Raw genomic sequence first — 21,409 nt, forward strand, 5'->3', positions numbered from 1 at the left:
ACATCTTCCAGCTGGTGAGGCCCCTCAGTTGCCTGACAGCAGCCTGGCTCTTTGTCCCGCCACACCCCTCCCCTGCCAGATGCGTATCTTCTTCTTAGCCACCTGTGCCTTGTGCTGCTGGGAGCCCACGGTGCATGGACAGCTGCCCTGTTTGAGAGCCCGGAGATCGTATCAGTTTATGAATCAATACGTTCTCTGACGTGTCTGTGTTCCCCTAACGGGAACGTGGCAGGATCTAATATCTACCTAATCCTCATCCGACTCCACGCTGTCAGGGGTGAGAGGCTCCAAAGGAATCTTTGTAGCTTCGGTCTGTAAGCTGCAGTTTATCAGGCTAGACTCTGGGCACGGGAGATCAGGCCTGTGGCCTTGGCAGTGGCTCTAGATGTGAGGGGACAGGCCAGGGGCCTGGGGGAGCTAAGTCTTAAGGAAGGGAGTCTGCCTGAAGGAAAGCAATGTTTCTGCCCAGCCGGAAAGTAAGCCCCAGGCACCTCCCATCTGTCATGTCAGGCAGAGTGGCCGATGGGTTAGTCCTGGGGTCCGTAACTACTGTGTGCCCACGGGGTGTGGAGCCGTGTGTGAGGTACTCAGGGCGAACGTGTGACGAATGTGACTTCAGTGGGTGAAAGTGACCTGACTTGCATTCGGAGAATTCTTCCAGGAGCAGGATTGGTGAGCTAAACCAATCCACACCCTCTTGCCTGGTTTCCTTGCCTAGAGCCTTAGACGTCCTGGACGCTGAGCTCAGCCCTGCCTGAGGAGGGCGATTCTTCTCCCTCTGACACGGACTAGCCTTGATGGGACTCATGCCCGCAGGTTCTAGCTTGCTGAGGGATCGGCTGGCTCCGGCCCAGGGATTGCAAGAGGGCCACGGGTCCTGGGAGAATTCCCTTGAGTTTCTAAATGTCACTGCTGCGCATGGGGTTTCTCTGACTGCCTCTTCTAAAGTTGCAGCCCCTCCCCCCCCACTACGGCCTCCCATAGATGGCCAAAATTATATCTATTTGTTTACGGGCTTACAATCTGCCTCTTCCATTAGCCCACAGGCTCCTTGAGGGCAAGACACGTGTCTCTCTTGTTCGTATCGTCTGTACCCAGAACATCCTTTGTGCCTGTGTCTAGCTCATGGTAAACACTTGAATGTCTGTTAAATGAATGGAAAAAAAATATAACAAGTGAAGGCACAACCCTCCGTGCAGACCAGCAGGTTGAGATTCTTCCACAGCAAACTTGGTTTGGCCACTCTTCTGTTGACAGTCCCCTGGGGTCCCATCACCTACAGGAAAAAGCCCCTGTGCTCTGGCCTCTGCTGACCTCTCTGGCCTTATTTCTCACCATCCCCCACGCCCCTGCATCTGACGTGCTCACCCAGTGACTCCCAAACATCGGTGTGCAAACAGCCTTGGCACCTGCTAAAAACGTAGACTCCTGGGCCTCAGCTCAGGTGATTCAGATGGTGTTGGGTGGGGCCCAGGGATTATCACTTTTTTTTTTCTTTACCGTTACCCGGGAGGGGTGCCTGGGTGGCTCAGTCAGTTAAGCATCTGACTTCAGCTCAGGTCACGATCTCACGGTTCGTGGGTTTGAGCCCCACGTCGGGCATAGTGCTGACAGCTCACAGCCTGGCACCTGCTTCAGATTCTGTGTCTCCCTCTCTCTCTGCCCCTCCCCCGCTCACCCTCCGTGTCTCTCTCCTTCAAAAAATAAACAAACATGAAAAAAAAATCTAAAATAAATAGTTACCCGCGAGACTGGGGCACCTGGGTGGCTCAGCTGGTTAAGCATCCAACTCTTGATTTCTGCTCAGGTCATGATCTCATGGTTCACGAGTTTGAGCCCCACATCATCGCACTCTGTGCTGACAGCACTGGGCCTGCCTGGGATTTTCTGTCTCCCTCCGCTGCTCATGCTCTCTCTCGCTCGATTTCAAAACTAAATAAATAAACAAACCGAAAAAAAAGACAGCCGGGAGAATTCCGATGGCAGGTGCTCTGGAGACCACACTTTGAGGAGCCATGCCCTGTCAAAGTACATCGCAGGCAGCTGGCTGGGGGGGGGGGGGGGGGGGTCACACTTCCTCACCTCCATGCCTTTGTATCCCGGCCACTTCTGTGTGGCATCGCTTTTGCCCATCTACATTCCCCACCCAGAAAATGCCTCTGCCTCCTTCAAGACTCAGCTCAGGGGTCGCGTCTTCTTTGGACACAGCCCTGCTTCCACCAGGCACGTTAGTTTTGTTGTTTTCTTTCCTCTCTCCGTACAGCACGTGTCGCACTCACCTCTCTTAGAGATCATTCCGCTTTTTTCGCTTCTTTTCTCCTCCCCTCCCTCAACACCGTGAGCCCTCTGAGAACAACCCGTGGTTCTCTCTGGACCCTGAGTACCGAGCAGGGTGCCCACCCGCAAGTGTCCGTTGGACCAGAAGTCCTTCTGGTCCCCCAGATGTGCCCCCCAGATGCGCCCCGGCCAAGTGCGTCCCCACACCTCTTCCCTGGCTAACCTAACCCTCTTCTCTGACTGCCCGGTCTTCCAGGAGTTCTCGCTCCAGAGAATGGACAGCCTCGTGGATGATCGTGTCAACATCCTGGGATTTTCCATTTTCAACCAGTCGCATGCTTTCTTCCAAGAGTTTGCCCAGAGCCTCAACCAGTCCTGGCAGGAGAACTGCGACCACGTGCCCTTCACTGGCCCCGCGGTAAGTCCCTGCCGGAGCCCCCGCTACCCCCCGTGCCCCTTCACCTGCACACACACACACTCCCTCCTAGAGCCCTGCCCTGCCCGGCCCCACCCAGCTCAAAGAGAGGCGTGTACGGGTGCTGGGAAGTGGTTACGAGAGAGGTTTGACGGGGATGAGCTGTAAACGGAGAGCTTGGTGGAGGGGAGCAGGCCGACCGCCCTGCAGGGCCACGGAGCCGTCGTTTAGTGATGTCTGCGCGTCCCCAAGGCCAGACTCCCGGTCGTGCTGTTGCTGGGGCCTGCCTGAGTTTAGGATCCAAGAATCCTCTGACTGTGGACACCTGGGTGGCTCAGTCGGTTAGGCGGCTGACTCTTGATTTTGACTCACGTCATGGTCTCGTGGTTTGTGAGATCGAGCCCCATGTCAGGCTCTTTGCTGACAGTGTGGAGGCTGCGTGGGATTCTCTCTCTCCCTCTCTCTCTGCCCCTCCCCTGATCGTGGGCGCTCGCTCTCTCTCAATAAATAAACATTAAAAAAAAAAAAAAAGAATCCTCTGAGTGGAGGGTGCTTTTAGTTCATCTGCTTCCTCATTTTTCGATAAAGGAAACTGAAGCCCAGACTGGGAATGGGGGTAAGGGTGGGGCCGTGGAGGTCTTGTTCAAAGTCTAACACCAGGGCTTTTGCAGGGCAAAATTCGATTCGGAGACTCCTGATTCCGGGTCCACGGTTCTCTCCATCACACTGGACCACCGCCCTGAGTAGGTCCTCATCTGGGGAGGCTTCCTTTATGCCCTCACCCACGCTCTTCCTCTCTGTACTCCCTTCCCCTGCGGTGTATGCGATGGAAGGGAAGTCGTCCCTGGCATACTCCGCTGGGTTTGATGTCCTTACTCTGTGAGGACAGGTCAAGTATGTGTGCTTGTGTCCGCCTGGTAAAAGGCAAGTTCTCAGGGGACTGGGATTGCCTGGCTTTCTAGGTCCCGTCCTAGCCGTGTGACATGTCAGCCCCGCGAAGCCCCATGAGACAGCTCAGGTGATGCTCACGTAACTTTCTGAAGGAGCTGCCGTCAGTATCTCCACTTTGCAGCTGATGAAACTGAGGCCCAGAAAGGTTAAGTGAACGGCCCAGGGTCACACAGCTAGTGAACCAAGGAACTAGCATCAGAACCCAGTTCAGAGTTTTAACTCCTCGGCCATCTTACCTCTTTCTAGGGCCATCATTCTCTTGCCTCTGTCAGTCGGCCTGGCGAAGTGAAAGTAGTTAGTGGGTATTTGTCATATGAGCGAGTAAGTGAGGCAGGTGGAACAGTGAGCTAGAGATAGAAAGAACCGGAAAAGAAGTAGGCCTGAGAGATGCAGGGGAATTGGGCACCCCACTGGAATGGGACATTCTGTGGCTTTTAAAATGGGAGCCATATGGGGCACCTGGGTGTCTCAGTCAGTTGAGCATCCCACTCTTGATTTCGGCTCCGGTCGTGATCTCACAGTTTGTGGGATCGAGCCCCATGTTGGGCTCTATGCTGACAGCATGGAGCCTGCTTGGGATTCTGTCTGTCCATCTCCCTCCCTCCCTCCCTCTCTCTCTCTCTCTCTCTCTCTCTGCCCCTCCCCCACTTGTGCACATACTCTCTCTCTCTGAAAATAAGTAAAAAATGTAAAAAACATGTAAAACATAGGAGCACGCCTGCCTCTGATACACGTCCGGGGCAAGGACATTTCTGAACATCTGCACAATGGACACCTAAGTGGTTGGCCAAGGCGGTCATCCAGCGGTAGACTTGCTGAAGGCAGGGGCATGGACAGAGTGACCTCCCAGCAAACGTTGTACGTCTTTGATTGCATAGCCTGGTAGAAATCTTAGGGAGGAGGAAGTAACTAAAGGGTCAGAGCTCATGCAAAGCTCAGGGGGCTTTGATCAAGGAGCCAGGTGGGAGAAGGGCACTTGAGAACTGAGTTTCAGGAAAGGCTTAAGGAGCACATCCCAACAACGTATGTTAGACGCAAAAGAAGTGAGAATCCGTAGAAAGGAGTTGGCAGGGGTGAAACATCTGAAGAAGGGGGATTCTCACTGCCAGTAGACGCGTTAGGGACAGCGCGGGATGTCTTCAAGCACTGTGTCACGGTAGGACCAGGTGCATCCCTCCCAGCCGGATGCAGGCCTGTCTTCCCGGTCCTGCCACCGTGGCTCCGGTATTTGAATGAGGCTGGCGGACCGGAAAGACTCACAGCAGAACATCAGGAAAGGAAACTGCTGCCTGCTCTCCAACCCAGGCTGTCCCACATTTGGCATCTGGCCCTCGTGAAATAAAAGTTCCGTGTGACGTATTTCCAGGTACTCTCTGAGGGTCTCAGCCCTTCCATCAGCACTCACGTTGACCACAAGCAGGCAGGCGAGAGGCCTTCCCTGGGACCCAGTGGGGGAATTTGTAAGGACCGAACTGAGGAAGCCAGCCCGTGCCTCTCACGGGTCTCTAGGGCTGGCCGTGCTCACACGTGCCAAAGAGAGTACTGGCCTCGGAGGCACAGGATCTGGATTTAAATACCAGCCTTGCCGTTTTCTTGCTCTGTGATCTTGGGTCACAGTTTTGAAACGCTTCAGGGCCTCAGATTCTTCTTCCTCTGTAATTTGGGGCTGATTATGCTAGACCACTTTAGGAGATTCTCGGGAAGATAAAATGGGCTATAATGCTGTCTTCAAGTGACAGTTATTCATTGAATGGGCTTATTCAACATGCTCTCTGCCAGCCACTGGGATAGGCATCAGTAAATACATCAGGTAGCTTTTGCTAGAAATGCTGTGTAACGACCAGCCCCTAGATCTCACTAAGCATGTAACGCGAAGCATTTGTGCCGCTCGTGCATCGGAGCACCTGGGGGAGGGGGGAGGGATTAGCTCCGGATTCCTAATCTGGCTGGGGATCAGCTCGTCTAAACAACTCATTCAGTGAATCTGGGCTAGGGCAGTTCTGCTCCACATTATCTCTCCTGCTTCCCCTGGCCCAGCAGGGAGGCCAGCCTGGCATAGTCTCGTGGTAGTGGTGGCAGGACAGTAACAGATCAAGTGGTAACACACCAGACCTCTTAATCAGTTTCCCAGAATGTCCCCTGAGAGGGATGCTGCTCCCCCTGTGGAAGCAGAGTGAAGCCCCTCAGTTGGCCTGGAATGATCAGGGAGGGCATCCCAGAGGAGGAGGAAGCCAAGACCGCCCGGCTGCTCACTTAGTGTGTGAGACGCTGTGCCGGGTGGAGCCGGGGCCACGTGTCCTGTCACATGGAAGCAACCCTCCTGACCTCATTTTTCTCCTTCCCAATCCCAGTCTCAGACCTCCCGAAGCCTCAGCACCTTAATGTTCCTCAAGAATGTTGGGGGGCATTCAGGGAGGGGGCGTCTCCAGAGGCTCCCTCCATGCTGGGGGGCGGAGAACAAGAGTACAAGCCTATTTCAGAGGGGAGGTGTGAGGAGCTTAAGGGCAAGCCTGAGACCTAGCCCCGGTCACCGGGAGGGGACAGCCGGTCCTGGGTCCCAGATTGTGGTTGTACCTCAGTGGGCTTTCTCTTGGCCAAACCCTGTGGTTTTCTTGCCAGCAAAATTGGGACATGCGTTCTTTCTAGCTTAGGGGGCCGGGGCCCTCCCTTCCATTTGTGTCATCCGGGCACAGAGCTGAAGGCTACGGCAGCCCTTCCCACGAAAGTATCCCACCCCCACCTCTTTTTCCTCCTTACGACATCCCAATAGCCAGCGAGAGTGGTCCCACCCCTCCGTGGCAAATGAGGAAACTGAGGCACGGAAGAGTGAGAGTAGAGCCTAAGTCTGCCTCTCGGTGCCAGGAGCCTTGCACCCATGGTCTCGGTGCAACCCCTCCCACCCCCCAGAGAGGGGAGGGAAAGTGTTACAGAAACCCCTCACCTGGAAGAATGTGGAAAGAAAGGGTGAACAGCTTCAAACGGCAACAAATCCTTCTCAAGGATTCTCACTTAGCAACTGCCTTTTGAAAAGCGGTGCTTCTTCCTGTCTCTTTGGGGGCTGAAATTCCCAGCACAAACAGCCCAGCCCTTTCATTTGCCGGGGAGCTGGAAGGCGAGAAGTAATCATGTTCCAGGAAGGCACAGGCTGGTTCTGTCTCCCCTTCGAGCTTTCTAAAAAGGCTGCAGCCAGCAATTCCATGGGGACCTGCTCTCTGCTGCCTCCAGGGCCCTATTCTTTCCCCCCTTCTCCTCTGCCCTCAGTCTCAGTTCCAATCTCTCTTCCTTCTCGTGTCTTCTCCCCGCAACTCTTCCCTTCCCCCGCTTGACATCCCCCATGACTCCTTTCCCTCCCTTTCTCTTCCGCCGCCTCCCCTACGCCCCACGTGCCTTCTGCACTTGTCGCATTTCCGAGCTGCTGGACTCAGGGGTTCAAGCTGAGTGTGGCCACCCGGGCCCGGGCGGCACCACCAGCTGGCTGACCGCAAGCCACACCCAGGGCCCCCTGCCCAACACTGTGCAAGCTGCAGGCGGGAGAGCCGAGGATGGAGACACAGAACCGCCACTTTCCCACGCCGGCCCCATTAATCACGCTGCAAAGAACAAAAATCGCAGAAAATCATTAAAATTACAGATGGCTAGGTTAAGTAATTAGAATTTAGGCTCAAACAGATGTTTGTCATTAAGTGTTTATTTCATTGAATAAAACCCACATTGTACGGACTACTCGATGAGATTTTAATGGTTCCTGTCCTGGTCTGAGATTGAGGGGTAGAGATTAAGCTGCGGAGGTTCAGAGACAAACGGGTATCCAAGAGAATGGGCATCGGGAGAACTAGGGCGAGCACATCGGGGGAGGTGAGGGTTACAGGTGTGTGCTTGGGAGATACTCTTAGTTTTTCCTTCAGGGGAAGGGGAAGAAACTCAAGCCACAACTCCCTGCGTCGGATTGATTCATCTTAATTTGCACTAAGCCTTTCACTCCCCTAAACAATTTACAAACAGCTCAAAAGAAAATAACATCGAAGAACCGAATAAAAATATTAAAAAGCAAGAGAATCGAGAGTTCCTTGCCAAGCACCATTTTGGTGCCAAGAAAGAGGAGAGGATTTTAAACAAGGATTGAGCCGTTTGGGGGATTTAATATTTAGAAGACACAGGGACAGGGAAGAGCCGAGACAAGACAAGGGAGACACCCTCACGGACGGGGCACGGAAGCCACAGGGAGAGGCCGGGCGGTGGAGGGAAGGGTGGTGAAAGGGGTGGAGGAGAGAAGGAGCGAAGACAGAGGGGACTGGGGCCTCAGAGTGGAGCATTGGACAGAGTGCTCTCTTGGTACCAGAGCCGCTTGTCCCCCAACCGCAATCCCAAATGCTTGCCAGAGCTAAATTAGTAAATAATAGCAGAGGGAGGAAGCAAGCGCAGAAGAGGAGCGAGCTGCTTGGGGATGGAGATCTGCGGCGCGATGGGACAGTTGACGAGGCAGACATTACAGGCTGTCGCGCCGGAGGTGAGATGGGCTGAGTGGAGGAGATTGGCATCTGGGGGCAGATGAGCAGGAGGAGTTCAGGATGGGCGGCCGGGGCTCAGAGCAGCCGCTGGAAGATCCAGGCGAGAGACCAGGGCGGGCTGCCAGGAGCCTGCGAGAGAGGGGCGGTCTGGTTCTGTACGGAGCGCCCTGAGGAGACGGGAATCTGGAGGGATGGTGTTCGGGGCTTGGGAGGCCTTCAGCTCAGATCGGCCCAGGCTGAGCCGCGGAGAGGACCGTGAAGCCCCGAGCGCACCGGGGACTGTCACCGTGTCGCCTCTCTGAAGGAAGTATGCGGATGGAGAGGAGGCAGGAGCCTTGAGGCTGACCCTTCCACTGGCCCCTGCCCCCAGCGTCCCCCTCTGGGGTGTCATTACTAGAAGCCCTGGAAGAATCTTGAAGGCCCCAGAGACGTCAAGGAACACGGCAAACAGCCACACGCCAGTCTCCCGGCATCCGGATCATTTGCTAATAAGAGGACATCAGCCAAGAAAACCGCATCCCAGACGAGTGGGAGCAACAGCAAGCAGGTGGCAGGAAGGAGCGTGGGGCCTGGTGGGAGGGTGTGAGAAATGGCGTGGTGAGCTGCGTCTGCCGGTCTATGGGGACTGGGGCCTCTCGGGGACCAGCATGCCGCCTCCTGAGAAGAAGGGCCTCTGGAGGGGTGCGGCCCAGGCCTCTCTGGGGGGGCCTGGGGCAGCTGTGTCCTGGGAGGAAGGGTATCCCTGTGGCCTCGGTACTGGTTCAAGTACATCCAGCTGCCAGCAGGGAGACTCCCGTATTAAATTGCCTTATGCCGAGAAAGGAAATGTGTCACCTCAAGTCACAGCAAGTCGAGAGTCGAGACTCGGGACTGATGGGTTTGGAAATCGGGTTTCCTTCCGTTCCCCTTGGTGTCAACTCCATCCTCGGGCTGGAGCTAGGCCGGCTGCTATCGGCCCAGGCATCGCGTCCCAACACAGTAATGCCCAGTGGAGGAAGAAGGGCTGCCTCTGTCAGAGACAGGAAGCGCTTCTGAGGAGGGACCTCTTGCTCTGGGCCTCAGTTCATGTCTCCTTGGACAGAACTGGGCCACTTTCCCGGTCCTGAATCACTTATTGGTAGGGGGATGGGATGACTCTTGGACCATTCAGCGTCACTGGAGGGCTGGGGCTGGGTCAGCCATGCCTGAAGCACATGGCTGCTTGGGGGATGGAGCGTCCCGCGACAAAATGGGGGTTCTGATAGGAAAAAGGGGAGAAGGGCGCTATCTAAGCAACCGATAGTAACCTCCCACTGCCCCTCTGTCCTGCCTATAAGTCCTGTCCCGACAGAATTTCCAGATGGCTCTTAATGGAGAGGCTAGCGTGAAAACAAACAACCCATCAGAACAGGAGGCGCAGTGGGTGATGGCCGAACCCAGGACAAGAGAGAGGCCTGCCCCCTCTCCTTCCCTGCCGACTCTCTGGCCCAAGAGTCTCTCCTGTCTGCTGTTGAGAAGGTGACCACATCTAGAAGATTGCCCATGTAGTCCCGTGAGGCTGGGCACAAGAATAAATCTGACAGAGTGAGGATTCAGCACCAGCTTCTCAAGAGGAGACCGGGGGTGGGGGGGGGGGGGGTGGTGGTGGCAGGGAGCAGGGTGGAAAGACCATGCTGCAGACACAGGAGGAAAAACCAGACTGAGGAGAGGATCCCAGGCGTCTGGTCCTGGTCCTGCCACTGCCTTGCTTGGTGACTTTGGGCAGGAGATGATTTCTTTGAGCCTCGGTTTTGTCATCGGTAAAAGGAGAGAGTTGGACTATTTGATTTCTAGGATCCTTTCCAACCTAACAGGCTGAGATTTTGAGACTTTGCGGACGGAGAGATTAGCTGGGAGACAAAGGAGAAGGCGGGACAGAAATTAGCCTACCGTACCATTTAAATAGCCAAACAGAAGGGTCTAGGGGCCAATGTCAGTAGGGGTAGCCAACCCCCCCCTCACCTCGGGTCAACGTTTGTCTAAGCTGGAAGGGGAGCGTCTGTGGCATTGATCATTTCCATATGTCCTCTTGGCAAGGAAATGTGAGAGGTCCATTAATAAAGGAGCCACATGTGCACAGGGGAAAATGAATTATGTGCAAAGGACAAGGACAGTTGTAGGCTTGCTGCGAAGCCTCAAGTGCCAGCAGGTGACCCTCGAATCAATGAAGAAGGAGCTGAGCTGCAGAGGGGAAGGGCAGCGGCTAGAGGAGAGAGAGCGGAAGGTGACCGGTGGGAGGGACTCGGGGGAGGTGGCTGGTCACCAGGACTGCAGAGGATTCTATTGGTCCTGGCCACAGGGTGCTTTGGGACCAGGGGACAGAAAAGATGGCACTGAGAGGGAGGAAGGCCCAGTGCAGACACCGGGGACCCGGTGCTCCTGCCTGTGTGGATGTCTCAGAGGAGAATGGGAGATGTTGAGGTCTACAGTGCTGCCAGATGGTAGAAGCTGAATAAATGTGGGAAGAAAGAAAAGAAGGAGCGAGGTGGGGGGGGGGGGCTAAGAAGGGGGAGGAATGAATACACGCACGAGGCAGTTTTACGGTACAAGTGAGCTTGGATCAGGGCAGAGAAACTCTATTGGGCTGTTCTCCCCTGTAATTGCCTTTTAGAAAGATTATCCCGAGTCAGCCTCCCCAGCTGCCGTCACAGGCAGGTAGCAGAAGTGCAAAGGGAATAAGTCATTCTTCCCAGCCTGTTTCCTGCCTCGCAGCTCCCCGTTCTCGCTACTCCCCATAGCCTTAGTTCAGCCAGCACCTGCTTCCTCAGCTGACACCTGCCCGCACCTGGGGGTGCACGGCCCCCACCCTCAGGAACGGTGGCACCTGACCTTTGCAGTTTGCAGAGCACTTGCGGATCTGTGAGGCAGGATGCTGCCGGTCGTTTACAGAAACCGTTGTTCTCTCCAAGGTTCCACAGCGTGTTTGGGATCGCTCAGCACCTGCGCGAGGGCTGGGATCCAGACTCTGGGTTTAGTCTTCCCGCTTTCAAGCTCTTTCTCCTGCACCTCCGGCCTCAAGATGCTTATACTCTGTCTTGAGAGCTTGAAAAAGATCCCAGCGGTCCCAAGGTGGCCTCCCTGCCCCACCCCCCCTCGGAGGGGTGTCTCTCCCAGGGCCTGGCCAGGTAGGAGGAGGCTGTAAGAAGTCACAGCAGGGGGCCGTCCAGAGGGACAGTATTGAATTGCCCATGGCAATGTCGCTCTTCAGTGGAGGGGCTTGCTTGGTAATCGGATGGTGTGTGGGCTTCCGGACCCCAATCTCACTGCTCCCCCGGGGCCTCCCCTCAGGGCTCCTGTATGGTTTGACGCTATCATCATTTACTCCCCGTAGGTTATTCTTGTCAGGGACACTGTGGGCACAGCGTGGTGTCATTGCCTCCTGAGAGGGCCCACCCCTCAAGGACGGGCATCTTCTGTTTTTCTGCACCTCCCCAAAGCTGCGGACATCCAAGTGAACTCATCGAGTAGTGCTCTGGCTGAGTCTTGTGGGCAGATTTCACTCCCAAGCTTCATTCAGTTCAAGAAACATGTCTTGGGGGGTCCTACCATATACCAGGTCCTGGTGCTAGATGCCGTGAGGGATACAGAGTTATGACCTCGGTTGGTCCTGCCCGAAGAGCTTGCAATTTAATAGGGAGATGATAATATGAACAGACTGCACTAGCTTCTTCCTCCGGCTCTAATTCCCTCTGCAGCGCGACCCCTGTCTGCATTTCTGGTTTATTGCTTCTTCCCCTCCCACCTCTCCTCCCCCCCACCCCCCCAAGTGCACACCACACTCTCCACCTCTCCATTTTCTGGAGTGCCTTTCTCCCTTTCCCAGCCGCTCCCCCTCCCAGATCCAATGACAGCCCTACCAAAATCCTTCAGTACTCAGTTCCAACGCCGTGTCCTCCGAGAAACATTTTCTTCATCACCCCACGGGATCCTCCTCTATGGACCCCACAGACCTTTGTGCGCCCCCTCACTCAGTTTCACGTTACTCTTATTTGGGTCCCGCCTCCCCACACGCCTCCTCCATTCCTGCTGTAATCTGTCACAAGAATAGGGCCCTACTCATCTTCGGGCTTTGAACTCAACCCTGTGCTTCAACAGTACCCGTTACACGGAGTGGCACAAAGTAGACTGAGGGTAGGATGGTATCTCCAGGAAGAAAGGACATCGTGGGGTCTTCTAGGGGTCAGGGACCTTCCGCTGAGTGTTGTGGCACGGGCATATCCGAACGTTCCTTCCCTGTCCTGAGGTAGGCAGCTCATCCCCTTCTTGGGGATTCTGAGAGCAATGGAAGTTGCTACACCCCTGGAGCGGAGAGAGAAAGGGATAGCCTTGAAATCGTTTGGGGTCCAAAGGGATAGCTTGACGATCTAATCCCAGAGAAGCCTTTGCCACCCCTGGCTGCCTTGGGCAAGCACCTGGACCCGTAGGTGAAAAGCAGAGCGGGTCCAGACACAGGAGGTGAGCCAAGGGTGACAAAGAAGTGCCCTTATTTCTTCTGTTTCTCTTTTCCCTTGTCTTCCTCTCCTCTTTTCTTCCTCCTTTCCCTTCCCTCCCCCTCCCCCTTTACACCCATCCCTTCCTCTCTCTCTGCCCCGGCCCGCTGTCCGCCCTCTCCCAGCTCTCCTCGGCCCTGCTGTTTGACGCCGTCTATGCTGTGGTGACTGCGGTGCAGGAGCTGAACCGGAGCCAGGAGATCGGCGTGAAGCCCCTGTCCTGCGGCTCGGCCCAGATCTGGCAGCACGGCACGAGCCTCATGAACTACCTGCGCATGGTGAGGGGCGGCCGGGGCCCTGCAGGGCGTGGGGGGGATCCCCGGGTCGGGCCTCCGCCGTACATCACAGTCCCAGATACGACAGCCATCTGCGGTGACCCCGTTCGGTGCACCGCGGATCACATTTGTCCTCTGATCCTGGAAGTGCCACCCAGGGGGCTGGGCTTGGTGCTGTGCTGCCCACGTGTCCTCTAGCGGGATGGAAATGGATCTCTAGCCCACGAAGAAGACCTCTCCCGGCAGAGAAGCCTGGTGCACCGTAGCTTGCGTGTTGCGTTGAGAGTCAGGTCTCCCTGACTTCTTGCAGGCCTGAAGGTGGGTGTCCTCCAAAGAGGACAGCTCCTACTAGCAGCCAACAGCCTGGAGGAGGGACACGGGAGGATCTGAGTTCAGGCTCCCATCTCGGCATTGTGTTGGTTTATACGGCAGCTGCGAGGTCCCTGGGTGTGGGGCGTCTTTCTCCTCCTCCAGCCCCAGCCAAGTCTGAATTGGTTCCAGAGACATCGCATTTGTAGTCACCAGCTCCTGTGGCTGAGAGACAGGCGGGAGAATGGCCTCGTTTCTCTTGGGCATCCTGAACAGCACACGGGCGGAATGCTTGGAGCCAAGTGGCACACGGGGCCTGTTTGGTGCTGTAACTCACTCTCTCTTGGACAGGTAGAATTGGAAGGTCTCACCGGCCACATCGAGTTCAACAGCAAAGGCCAGAGGTCCAACTATGCCTTGAAAATCTTACAGTTCACCAGGAATGGTTTTCGGCAGGTGAGTCCTCGTCTGCCGCCACGGTGGCACATCCTTCCTCGTTGTTCCTTTCCGCCTTCCCATTTCTCCCCTGGGATGAAATGGGTCAGGATGGCCCCTGCTCTCACTTGTCCCCAGGAGCTACAGGCCGCATCCTGGGCACAGATGCTGGCATGCACAGGCCTCCCCGCTTCCCGCCACCGCATCTGCTGGCGTGAGTCAGGGACTGCTGTTCTAGCAGAATAGCTAGAGGGAGCAGTCAGTCATGCTCTGAGGGGACGGCGGGTTAGGGGGGGGGGGGGGGTTGAGAGGGAATCACATAAGGAAGGAATTCCCAGGCCTGGCCCGCTATTTTGGGTTCCTCTACTCCCTGAATTTCGCCCTAACCCTGAAGTAGTGTCAGGCTCCAGAGCTTGCGGGGAAGGAACCGACTGGATCCCTTCAGCATCGGAGTGGATGGCCGGTCCTCTTCCGCCAGCTCTTTCCTGACTGACCCACGCCCGGCTGATGCTGGTCACAGCCCTCCTCTCCCATCTGCTACCTGTCTTCTCCCGTCTGCCCAGGACGTCTCCGGCCTCCGAGGCCCCTTCCAACTCCCCACCCCTTTCTGCATTCTCTTCCATCAACTCATTCTCCCTTTCTCCCAGCCTCTCGCACCAGAGGAAACGGGGATTCTGACAGCCATTCCAGGTGCCTCTGAAGGTCTCCCAGCCTCTCCATAGCCCGGATAATCAACCCTCTATTCTTAGGCTAGCCCTTCTCCAACCTTAGAAAAGCCAGAGAAATAGGAAATGATGCACTGATTAGAGCGGGAAACAGACGTACTGGAGAACATCTGGCTGTCAGAGTAGCTGAACAGGGCTTCTGAAGGGTCTCACCTTTCCGGGAGATCATTAAGATTCTTCTTCCAATTCCTCCTCCTCCTCCTCCTCCTCTCCCTCCTCCTCCTCCTCTCCCTCCTCCTCCTCCTCCTCTCCCTCCTCCTCCTCCTCCTCTCCCTCCTCCTCCTCCTCCTCTCCCTCCTCCTCCTCTCCCTCCTCCTCCTCCTCTCCCTCCTTCTCTTCCCTTCTTTTTCTCTTTCTCTCCTTCTCCTCCATCGTCACTGTCATCACATAGCAGCTTTCATTTCTTAAGTTCTTGCCACAGGCCATACACCATGCTAGGTGTGCCATAGGTATTTTCTCATTTAACCTTACAAACTAAGTACTTTCAATTTATTTGTATTTTAATTTTTTGTCACCTGCACAGAGAGAATCTTATTTCTTCCTTTCCAATCTGGATGCCATGCATTCCCTTTTCTTGCCTTATTCAGTGGCTAGAACTTCAACGTTAATACTGTTGTTTCCGACCTTAGGGGGAATGCATTCAGCCTTTCACCATGAAACTTAAAAACACGCTGCTAGTTGTAGGTGATTGGTAGATGTTCTTTATCAAGTTGGGGGTGTTCCCTTTCCTAACTTCTCGAGAATTTTTACCATGAATGGGTGCTGAATTTTGTCAAGTGCTTTGTCTGGGTCAACAGATACAATCATATTTTTTTCTTCTTTAGCTGGATCATATGGTGGATTATATTAATTGATTTTCAACTGTTTAACCAACCTCACACACCTGGAATAAATCCCACTTGGACATAGTGTATAATTTTTAGACATTGCTGGATTTGGTTTGCTAATATTTTGTTGAGGATTTAGCATCTAACTTCTGAGTGATACTGGCCTGCCGTGAGCATAGGGGGTTTTTTGCTTTGTTTTTACCCGCTTTGTGTGGTGTAGGTAACAGGGTAATGCTGGCTTCACAAAATGAATAGGGAAGTTTTCCTTTCTCTTCTGTTTTCTGGAAAAAGTTGTATATAAATGCTGTTAATTCTTGTCTAAATGTCTGGTAAAAGACTCCAGGGAAGCCATCTGGGCCTGGGGATTTCTTTTTCGGGGACTCGTAAATTACAAATTCAATCTCTTTAATGGTTATAGGACTATTCAGGTTATTTGTCTCATCCTCATTAGGGTTTGTTCGTCTTAGCTGGTAGTTTGTGATAGGTACTTTTATTAATCCCCATTTTATAAGTGAAGAAACCCAGGCTCAAGGAGATGGACTGACCTGGTCTTGAATGGTTGGTAATGGCAGTTGGTTTGGAACCCAGAGATCTCTGACTCTGATGCTGAAGTTCTTAGCCATTATGACAGACAAATCATGCATCAAAATCACCTGGGTAATTTGTTAAAAATACAGATTTTTAGACTCCACCCTATAGGGTCTGATTGGGTAAGCCTTGATCAAGACCCAGGAACTGATATGGTCATTGAGCACCCAAGGTGGTCCCAATGAAACCCTAAGCTACGCTGTGGAGTCCCTGCCACATCTCTGTCCCACCATCCTGTCCCCATGTCTGAGAGGCTGCAGTTCAGCCCTTCTCATGACATTGAGTGCAGTGCCTTCCAGAAGGACAGCGATTATGTTATGCTAGGCCACAAGGCAAGGTCACCCTTCTTGGAAAACAAGATAAAAGGAGAGTCCAGATTTAGGTAGATAGCCAGAAACTCTGGGATAGAATATTACCAAATGGTCATCGCATTTAGCTAACCAATAAATGAGTATGTGCTATGTGTCAGGCACTGTGCTGGGCACAGAGGGAACCAGGCTGCAGAAGGCACAGTCCCTGAACTGAGAAAGAGCTCACAGTCTGGTGACACAGGGCCAAAATAAGTGCAATTTGGGGTTATTAAGCTCAGATCTTGCCCTCGAGCTCATAATTCCCTGAACAAATGAAGCCTCCAGCCTGGAGGGAAATTGCTAGGTTGACTCTTGCGTGAGCCCCCACTGTGCTCAGGGATGTGAAGTGAAGAACGCTCATTCGTTTTTTCAATAAATACCTGTTGAGTGCCTACGATGTTCCAGACTTTTTTCTAAGCACAGGTTTTAAAAAATGGGCAAAGTGTCTGCTTTTGTGGGGCCTATATCATAGTATGGGACAAACACTAAGCAAGCAAATACATGTGTAATATAGCGTCAGTAGTGATAAGTGCTATAGAAAGAAAAATTAAATAGCGTAAGGAAATGGAGTGTGTGGAGATAATCATGGTGGGGAAGCAGTAGTTAGAAGAACATAACGTTCATGCCAAGCCCCAGACTTACTCCACAGAAAGCCCAATTCTAGGCTCTGAAAAACTCCCCGTTAGACCTCAGGCCTGCTTTCTGCCCCCCGGAAAGAGCCCCCTTCCATCACCCAAGCAACACCTGCGGTGGCAGTTGGCTGGTGACCCTGATCCCACCCTCTGCTTGAATGACAGCTGATTAGGCTCAAAGGACCTCTTCTTAACTCTGCTTCTCTAGCAGCTGCCACTCAGCCTGGCTTTTCCCAGCTGCCAGGCTGCAGGACTGGGTCATTAAGAAACAGCATCACCAGCCCCCGGCCCCGAGGTCCTAGCCCAGCCCAGCCCAGCAAAGGGTTCTGCTCTGGGACATCCCAACCAGCAGCTACTGGTCCTTCTTCGGCGGCACATGCTGTCGGTGTAGATAGGGCATCTCCAACCTAGATGTGCACAGGAGTGACCAACGGTGTTTGCTACAATTGTGCATTCCCAAGCCCCACAGCTATAAATTCTGAGTCAACAAAACTGAGTGCCTTTCAGGAATCCGCATATTCTTGGTAGCGCCCAGATAGATGACTACAGTGCAGGTGGGCCACAGGCTGTGTTTTGACAAATAGTGTTCTCTGTGCATAGAATTTCCTCTCGACCTCCCCACGTCCCATCCCCATCTTTCTGAGCCAGTGTGACCATCAAAGAAGATGATATTTTTGACCTTTGGCTCTGCTAAGTTTTTAAGTTTTTATATTAATTCCAGTTGTTTAACATAAAGTGTTATATTCGTTTCAGGGGTACAATATAGCGACTCAACCCTTCCACACATCACCCGGTGCTCATCACAAGTACCCTCCTTAATCCCCATCACCTATTTAACCCTCTTCCTCTGGTAACCATCAGTTTGCTCCCTGTAGTTGAGTGTCTGTTTCTTGATTTGTCTTTCTCTCTCTTTTTCCCTTTGCTCCCATTTATTTTGTTTCTTAAATTCCACATCATATGTGAAATCATTTGGTATTTGTCTTTCTCTGACTGACTTATTTCACTTAGCATTATACTTTCTAGATCCATCCTGTTATTGCAAATGACAAGATTTCGTTCTTTTTTTTTTAAGATTTATTTTATGTTGAGAGAGAGAGTGTGTAAGCGGGGGAAGAGGGAGAGAGAGAGAGAGAGAGAGAGAGAGAGAATCTTAAGCAGGTTCCATGCTCAGTGCAGAGCCCAACACAGGGCTCGATCCCACGCCCCTGGGATCATGACCTGAGCCGAAATCAAGAGTTGGATGTTCAACCAACTAAGTCACCCAGGCGGCCCAATTTCATTCTTTTTTATGGCTGAGTAATATTCCATTATATATGTATATATCTTACACCTTTATCCATTCATCAGTCGACGGACACTTGGGCCGCCTATTGTAAATGATGCTGCAATAAACATTGGGGTGCATGTATCCCTTTGAATTCGTGTTTTTGTATTCTTTGGGTGAATACCCAGTAGTACGATTGTTGGAGCACAGGGTAATTCTCTTTTTAACTTTTTTGAGGAACCTCCACACTGTCTTCCCGAGTGGCTGCACCAGTTTGCGTTCCCACCAGCAGTGCAACAGGGACACAACTCTTGACTGGATTTATTAAGTGGATTGTGATAATCCTCTTTTATTACCCATTTTTCTTCAACAGATCTAGTGACTGTCCTGCTGCTTTCCTGTCTAGCTCAGGTTCTGTGAATATCAGTGAATACTGTATCATGGGCCTGGAGGCAGCTTTGCAGTTCTGGTCCCCAGGTCCCATCTCAATCACCAGCTGAATCTTTGCCTCTTGATAGGTGTCCTTCCCCTGATTATTATAGGATGAAGAAGTGGTTTGGGGAGTGATGATTAATTGGGTTTCTTTTCCAGGGTGGGAGGAATGTCGGTATCTCTGCTCTAATATTCTTCCAATGCCATCCAAGGTGGTGCTGACAGAGGAAGGGAGAGTGGCCAGGAACAAGGGAATTAACATCTCTTGAGGACCTGTCGTGTACCAGACATCACGCAGACACTTTGCACCGATCGCTTCTGACCTGGCGGACAGCCCTTGAAGGCAGATAAACTCCCACTTCACAAATGAGGAAACTGAGGCTCAGGAAAGACCAGGAACTTGACCAAAGCCCACTATTAGCAAGCATTTCGGGCAGAGCTGAAATTCACGCTCAGGCCTGTCCAGCTCCAAAGCCCATGTTCCTGGCTTTCCCTCACTTCCCTGGAATCAATCCCTAAGCCCCCAAATCAAAACACTGTACCCAGGCCTGTGGCTTGTCTGCCACCTGCTCCCAGTGACCTGCTGGGCTGGGCTTTCTTCAGTAATGGTGTCTTCTCATCGGGCTTTGGTTTCGTTCTTTCTCTTCCTGTCTGGGCGAGTGACTATTAAGAGCTGGTTTTGATTATTTAGAAAGCACCACACAGGGACCCAGTGGGTTGTAATTGGTAAAATGTCTGAACCAAATGCCATATTCCCTGCTGGTGGCTGATTAAGGGATTATTACCATTTTAAAAATAGTCTTTCAGAATCCAGGGTTATTTTTTTTACCATTAAAAAAAAAATTACTATTTTGATTCTGTTTAGAGAGTGTTTTCCATCTTGGAATTCTGTTGGGGGGGGGGGGGAATGTTCCCCAGAGTATCCTATAAGTGACATTTCTGAACCTGGACCAGCTCCATATTGCTTATTTATGGCCATAGAGGTCAAGGCAATTGCTTCTAGGTTCCCTAAGCCCATCCTCCAGTTCTGCTGACGTGAGATCTCCCTTCTCCATCCCATAGTCTCCCTTCTCATTTCCCAGAAGATGCCCTGGATGGCATTGGAATAGTATAATCTCCCTACTTCATTCGGGATAAACCAGATTTGAAAGAGACAAGGGGAAAATAGAAGTACAGCATTAGCGGGCCCTTGATTTCCTTCATTTAACTTAGTCTAACGATCAGAGATTCTGAGCAGCCCCCAAGTGACTTTGGGAGGGCTGTAATAAGATGAGCACACCTTTCATCTAAGGATCGGAAGTGACTTAACAGGCTCTAATTAAGCCTTTGGGAGAGGGAGGGCTAAGACATGAGGGCCGGACCTCCCTAGCCAAAGATGCAGATCTCACTTTTCCTGTTAGACTGTATTATCACCAGAGGAGTACCTCCATTTTCTTCCTCTGTGGGATGTGGATGATTTGGCCCCTCGATGTTTGTCCTCGTTAAACCCAAGGATGATTGACACTAGATTTGCTTGGCACTGTCTTCTGCTTGCCTACGGTTGGGTAGACTGACGTATGACAGTATTAGCTCACGGTATTATTGGGTGTCTCCTTCATGGCACCCCATACTGGGTGGTGTACAGAGATGTTTTAAGATTTCTCATCCTGTATCAGCCGTACCTGAAGGCTGCTCTCTGTCTTGCAGGTGAAGAAACTGAGACAGAGAGAGATAAAGTAATGTGTCCACATCCACACAGCTAGTACGTTCCAGGCTTAACTGAGTCCAGGTCTAGTTATCTTCAACGTCCACATCTTTCTACTTTGCAACTTGGCCCCAGAATGTGTTGGGGGAGACCTCCAAGGCTTCTAGTCTAATGTCCCATCCCAAAGCAAGAATGTTTTCTGTGGAGACCCCGAGAGCAGTAGCCACCTAGCTTCTCCTTGAGTCTGTCCTGGGCTGGTGGACTCACTACCTCCCCAAGGACACATTCCCAAGTCTTCCAGGTACTAGATCAAAGTCTGCCTCTTCATTCTGCCCTCAGAAGCAGCTGGAATGGCTCACTTTCTCTTTCTCCCTCTCTCTTTCTTTCTTTCTTTCTTTCTTTCTTTCTTTCTTTCTTTTTTCTTGTTACCAACTCTTCGTATATTTGAAGATAGTTCGATTTCTCTTCATTCATTCTCTTCTTCCTAAAATTTAGCATTAACACTGTTGGAGCACCTACTCTGTGTCAAGGGCTGGGAATGCAAGATAAAGGAGTCGTGGTTTCTTCAAGGGCTCATGGTCTTTGGGGAAAGGCAGAAATTGTGGTCAACAATTACTGTAGAGGCCTCTCTGATTTCTTTCCTTCGGCAAACAGTGGCCCGTAACCGTTCCCAATGCTATGTGGCCTCCAAATCTGGTGCCACTGACGCTTCTGGGTTTGTTTGGGTCTCTCTTAAAACACGAGGCCCCAGTTGAGGACCACACTCCAGATGGGGCCAAATGGCACAGAGCTGAGAGCACCGCCCTCACAAACACTAACTTTCCATTCCCTGCATTAGCTTCCTTCCCGGAATTAGCCTTGGAATTTTTGATTCACTTAGAAATCGGGACCTCGGGGTCAATTCATTGTTCCACGTGCCCCCCTCCCCCCAAAATACCCGGGGTTATTTTCACATGAACTTTTCATAGAAACCATCCCTGAGCCACCCTTTCCTTGGACCACTTATCTACTTAAGTCTGTTCCTATGGAGATGGAGAGATTTGCAGATCTGGCCAAGAGTGGGCGAGTAAAAAGCCTTGGGAACTGATGACCATGTTTTGTTTTCCAAAGCTGATATAAACTCAGCTTTTTGAGGGGCTGGTTCTCTGGAATGACTTGCGTGTAGTTCTAACGAGGCAGGAGGATGGGCCAGATGGCTTTTGTGAGTCACCCCTGCAAACCAAGAACTC

The 21,409-nt window shown here is 52.4% G+C and overlaps 1 protein-coding gene across 4 annotated transcripts in view; it reads left to right on the top strand.

Annotated features, from left to right (window-relative positions):
* Window positions 1-21,409, top strand: part of GRIK4 (glutamate ionotropic receptor kainate type subunit 4) — a 431,410-nt gene that overhangs the window by 310,574 nt on the left and 99,427 nt on the right. For 3 of the 4 annotated variants that reach the window (XM_045483193.1, XM_045483196.1, XM_045483195.1), the window contains 3 exons: window positions 2,534-2,695; window positions 12,785-12,937; window positions 13,595-13,699. In XM_045483193.1, the coding sequence (XP_045339149.1) occupies window positions 2,534-2,695; window positions 12,785-12,937; window positions 13,595-13,699 (420 nt within the window). The remainder of the gene's footprint in view (window positions 1-2,533; window positions 2,696-12,784; window positions 12,938-13,594; window positions 13,700-21,409) is intronic. The other variant, XM_045483194.1, reaches the window with a different exon arrangement.

The sequence above is a fragment of the Leopardus geoffroyi genome, chromosome D1, assembly GCF_018350155.1.
Source record: "Leopardus geoffroyi isolate Oge1 chromosome D1, O.geoffroyi_Oge1_pat1.0, whole genome shotgun sequence".
NCBI classification, from domain to species: domain Eukaryota; kingdom Metazoa; phylum Chordata; class Mammalia; order Carnivora; family Felidae; genus Leopardus; species Leopardus geoffroyi.